This window comes from Populus nigra, chromosome 5 (assembly GCF_951802175.1).
Source record: "Populus nigra chromosome 5, ddPopNigr1.1, whole genome shotgun sequence".
In the NCBI taxonomy this organism is placed as follows: domain Eukaryota; kingdom Viridiplantae; phylum Streptophyta; class Magnoliopsida; order Malpighiales; family Salicaceae; genus Populus; species Populus nigra.
The window spans coordinates 22,065,858-22,070,962 of NC_084856.1; the positions used below are offsets into that span (position 1 = coordinate 22,065,858).

Genomic DNA, 5,105 nt, shown 5'->3' on the forward strand with positions numbered 1-5,105 from the left:
TACTGTGCGCAGCACAGTAACTAGCTAATTATATTTCCTTTGCTGCAGAACGTGAATTGCTCACGTCCTGCATGCAAAGGAAAACAACAGGGAAAAGGAGACAGAGAAGGGGAGAGGTACCTGGAATGAGTGATCGTGCTGCTGTCTCCTGTGATTGCTCACGGTGGCGCTGGGTAGCGACTGGCGGTGGCGTTGCGGTGGCTGTTTTTTCTTTTTCTCCTCTGCTTCTCCCTGCTTCTTTTTCCTCTGGCCTTTCGCTTATTCTACTGCTCCGATCTAGTTTCTTTCCTTTCTCTCCTCTGGTGCTGGAGAAGGAGAAGTCGATGGTGATGCTGTGTTTTGTCTGCTGGTTTCTTGCTTCCTTGACCTTCTCTTCGTCTCTTTTCTTGTTACTGATTCCTTGTTCTGCTGCCTCTGGTTCTAGTGGATGGTGTTGTAGAAAGGTGAAGCTGATGGTGATGTTTTTTTCTTCTTATTTTTCTCTGCTGGGTGGACGTTCTCACGCCGGGTTCTTCTTGCTTGGTCTGGTTCCTGTGTGATTTTCCAGACTTTATTCCCTCCTGTTGCCCCTCTTCCTCCTTTTCTTGTTCGTTCTTACTCTGTTTTTTTTTTCCTTTCCCTTCTGCTCCTGTCTCCCCCTTGGTCTCGTCCTTTTTCTCTCCTTTTATAGCCAAAACTGCATGCTTTTTTTTTATGAAAACGTTCTGGACCATTATTGCAGTGGTAACGGTAGAGATAGTAGTTGTGAAACGTTCCCCATAATCAGCGGCATTTGTTGCTGGAACGGTTCCTATTTGCTGAATCGGTGAAGAAGACAATGAATAGTGCCTCTGAAACGGCACCGTTTTGCCACTTTAAATGATATTTCTGATTTGATCCTTGGATATTTTTACAATTTTGTAATCAAGCCCCCCGGAAACGTTGTAATCGGATCCCTTGATTGTAGCACCTTTTCCGGTTTGGTCCTTGGTTTCGGATTGTTTCAATTAAATCCCTAATTGGACATCAAACTTCAATAATTTTGCAATTGGGCCCCTAATTTGACCAAATCAACTCTTCCAAATTATAATTGGACCCTAGAACTTTAATTTCTTTCAATAAAAGCCTAAATTGACTTAAAAATCAATTTTTCTTACAATCCAACCCTTCATAAATTCATTTAAACCTTAGATAAAATTTAAATGAGTCCATAAATATCTGATTTTGAACTTTTCTTTCTCAAATTGAATTTTCCTTATCAATAGGGTTCTCACTGTCAAATTTCAGCCTTTTGCATTTTTGAATCTCCTCAACCAATTTTGGTATTTTTTCAGCATCCTTTTTATTATTTTTTTGGATTTCTTTTGAATATTTTTTTGATATTTTTTGTATTTTCTTATTTATTTTTATAAAAATCTAAAAATAAATAACAACAAGTGTAGTCACTAATCCAGTTGTCTAGTAAAAAAGATGTTAAACTGTCATCCCCCCCCCCCCCCCCCCCCCCCCCCCCCCCCCCCATGAATTTGCAATGATTCGTGTCCTTCAACACTTCATCTTGTCCCCTTACTATTTTCCACAAAAATCTTGTGGGGAAAACATGGATGTCCTTTTATGGTTGTTTTGTAGCATAAATGCGCAGCTAGCCTAGGATGTCTTTTGGCTGTATTAATTCACAGCAATAAAAACAACTGGATTATTTCTGGTCCTATTAGTGAAGGAGAAATAAAATAAGATAAAAGTGACGAGGATTATATGAAAAAAGAAAGAAAGGAGAATTCATTAAATTTTGCATAAAATACTCATTAAGGGTGAAGACAACAACTTAGGTTATAGTACCATACAGATGAACTTGCGAATTAAAAATCGTAGAAGAACTTCTTGAAGAGTTCCATGTGATTGCTTTCTAAGCAAATAAATATCTTGAAGCTCCCATCATTACTTGGGCTTCGAGTTATGTATGCCATGCCTTCGAAGAGAACGACTGCTGGCCCCATAAAAGAGGGTCGACCCCAACCAAAGTCAGCATCATATATCGGCATTGTCATCCAACTCACAATATTGATGTTTGGATTATTAAATGTGTGTGGCCCTCGCTTCAAAGCTTCTATGTTAGTCTGGACATGCAAATAATCAATGGCTGATCTCAAATATTCGTTGTCCATTCTTTTCAATGCTCCACGGATTTTTGCTATGGTATGCACCAATGGCTTTGATTGGATTTCGCCTGATAAACCTAAAACTGCTGTTGTGAAAAGAGCATTGCCACAGTATCCGGCTGGCAATGGTGGGTTCAATCTAGATCGCCCATCTGTTGGAATGTGTAATTTTGTTGCTTGGTCGTTCGAGATTCCACGTGCCTTGCAGGTGCATTGCCAAATATGTGCTGCAAGGGTTTCAAAGGTGCTATAGTTGATAGTGCCATCAACAACGTCTTTTCTAGACTTGTTTTTTAGGGTACGGAGTTGCTCAAATGTGATGGTTAGGATTTTTGCACAAGTGGGTTTCGGATTTGATTGGATTTCTAGGGTTTGGTCACCGGAGTTATGGGTGTTCAAGGTAGGAGGGGGGTCGTATTCTACGTGATGCATAGCAGGGATAGGAGGAACTCGAGCATCAAGCAAGGTACGGTCAATGAACGGTGGGTTGGTAAGAGATAGTCCTCTTGCTATTTCAGACCATGAGTTGATAAAATGGATTGCAGAAGTTCCATCTCCCAAGATATGGTGTAAGCCAACTCCAAGACATACTCCTCCACATTTGAAGAAGGTTGCCTGTTAGCAACATACACAGCACGTCAATCATAAACAGAAAACACATTTTTCAAACTTAATATAAATGAAAAAACTAAAAAACTAGTTTTTTTCATTTTCAAGATAGTAAAAATTCTCTCCTCTGAGTAGCCTATAAAACTGCTGTCTAAATACAAAAAAAAAAGCTAATAAATAAAATTCTAAATAAATTGAAAGTCATATTCTAAATAAAAAGGAATAAAAAAAAAACAAGATCAATAAAGAAAATCTTGTGTAATAACTTCTTAGCTGAATTTAGATATGCGTGTTGACTCAAGTGAATTTGTCTTCTAATACTTAAAGGTACGAGGTTCTTTGCATCTCACGTGATATATTCTATAATTAATCCTTACACATCCTTCCCATGCTATGAGTGCTTTGCCTTGGATTGGTTAAAAACCCTGTAGAACACAAATAATTTCAAGAATCCAAAGAAATCATAAAACTCACCTGTGCGAGTAGTAGAGGATAGGAAAATATGTTTGAACGATCGACTTCTGGAATGAACTGCAGCATCTCAGAGTGGGGAGTAAAATCACCCGCTTCATCAATGGTAGAGCTTGTTTCAGCCTCGACAAATAAAACCCCTTTGGCGTTACACAATATCGACATCCTACCATTTTCATCCTTCTCTAATCTCCCTGCCATATGATGGAATGGCACAAGAGCCTTGCTCAGAGCCTCCTTGAGCACTTGAGGGTCAAAAAAATTGGAAGAACCATTAACTGGCTTGTAGAAGTATACTGTTGGGATGTGTACCATTGGCACCAAGAGATCCAGATTTGAGCTCCATAGGCTTTTTTCTGGCGTGTCTTCGGCAGGTCGCACAATAGTTGACAGTTTTGTTCGAATTTCAACTCTTACCATCTGCATACTTGCAACAAAATCCTGTTAAAGCCCTGTCTGTTGATATATGCTGTTTAAATTGTTGAAAATCAACTCCATGTTGCTTAGCTTAGTACATTGCAGTATATGTTAAACATTAATGAAGCAGAATTAAATATTAAACCCATACTTTATTCGCCTAGCTAGAATTTTCTTCTTCGAAGAAAAAAAAAATAGAGAGAGAGAGAGAGAGAGAAATTCCTCATACCTTGCGGCCCTATGTAGAGAATAAAATTATACGTAGGATTAGGAGGAGAAACTTGTTCCAATTCTCACGCACTCACTAGAGGTGGAGGGGAGAGGGGTTTTTGTACGCAGATGGTGACGACCACTCGTATTTATAGAAGAAAAAAAAAGGAAGGAAGAAACGAGGGAGTGAAGGCAGCCTTGAAGCTTCAAATTGAAAACAATCGCAGCAGTTCAACCGTATTTTTCTAATTTATTTTTTCAAATTGAAAACAATTTTCTACTACCACGTTTTTTCTACGCCGCGACTATATCCATCGAGATGCTATACTGTGTACGGTAAAAGTACATTTTGCAGGCGCTATTTATTTATTTTTCCAGTAATAGGTGAATCACGCCTCTGTTTGTGAAAAATAATTTTTTAATTTTTTTTGTGTTTATTTACTATTAAAAAAAATTAATTAATAAAAAATATATTTTAATCAAAGAAAAATTTAGTTTGTTTCTCAAAAAAATATTTTTTTTTATTTTGAGCAGAAAACAGTTTTCAAAAGTTGTGAAAAAATTAGAAATATTATATTATTTACTGATTGTAACAAATTTGATCCTTAAACTTTTGATTGCTATATATTTTATTTTGAATCTTTTTTTTTTCAATTGCACCTCTTAGAATTTAATTTAATTTTATTTTTATATTAACTTTGGTCATTATTTTTATGATTATTTTTTTCTTTTCTCTTATTATTTTTTTAATTAATTTTTTCTTTTCTCTTATTATTTTTTTAATTAATTTTTTTTATCTATCAAATTTAGTCTTCATTCTTTTGATTGTTACTTATTTTATTTGAAATAATTTATGAAATTTTAATTATTATTACTTTAATTTTATCATCTTTTAATTTTTTTATCTGTTTGATTTGATCTTCATTATTTTGATTGTTATTTATTTTATTTGAGATAATTTATGAAATTAGAATTTTTTTTCAATTTTATTCTCACTCAACTTTTTAATTTGTAAATTTTGTTCTTTATTATTTTAATAAACTTGAAAAACAAATATCAACAAGTTATTTTCCAGCTCATTTTCCATAACATAACTAAACACTAGAAAATATTTTTCAATTTAATTTTCATGACACTACCAAATATCAAAAAATAATTCACTTTTCAGGAATTCACTTCACTTTCTAAAAAGAAACTATTTTCCAATAAATAAATAGGACGTGAGAGTTTGATAATATTTTTTTTAAAGTATTTTTATTA

The 5,105-nt window shown here is 35.0% G+C and overlaps 1 protein-coding gene across 1 annotated transcript; it reads right to left on the minus strand.

Annotated features, from left to right (window-relative positions):
- Positions 1-1,757: 1,757 nt before the first annotated feature.
- LOC133694239 (shikimate O-hydroxycinnamoyltransferase-like) lies at positions 1,758-3,996 on the minus strand. Its single transcript, XM_062115723.1, has 3 exons — positions 3,865-3,996; positions 3,222-3,638; positions 1,758-2,753 (listed from the first exon to the last, which is right to left on the minus strand). Exons 2-3 carry the CDS (start codon positions 3,636-3,638, stop codon positions 1,839-1,841), a joined length of 1,332 nt encoding a protein of 443 aa, XP_061971707.1. The 5' UTR covers positions 3,865-3,996; the 3' UTR covers positions 1,758-1,838.
- Positions 3,997-5,105: the final 1,109 nt, after the last annotated feature.

Bases quoted from the DNA above. Each gene is read 5' to 3' on its own strand.
- LOC133694239 (XM_062115723.1), bottom strand. From the start codon at position 3,638: ATGGTAAGAGTTGAAATTCGAACAAAACTGTCAACTATTGTGCGACCT. The intron at 2,754-3,221 runs GTGAGTTTTATG...TGTTGCTAACAG, and splicing joins ATCCTCTACTACTCGCACAG to GCAACCTTCTTCAAATGTGG.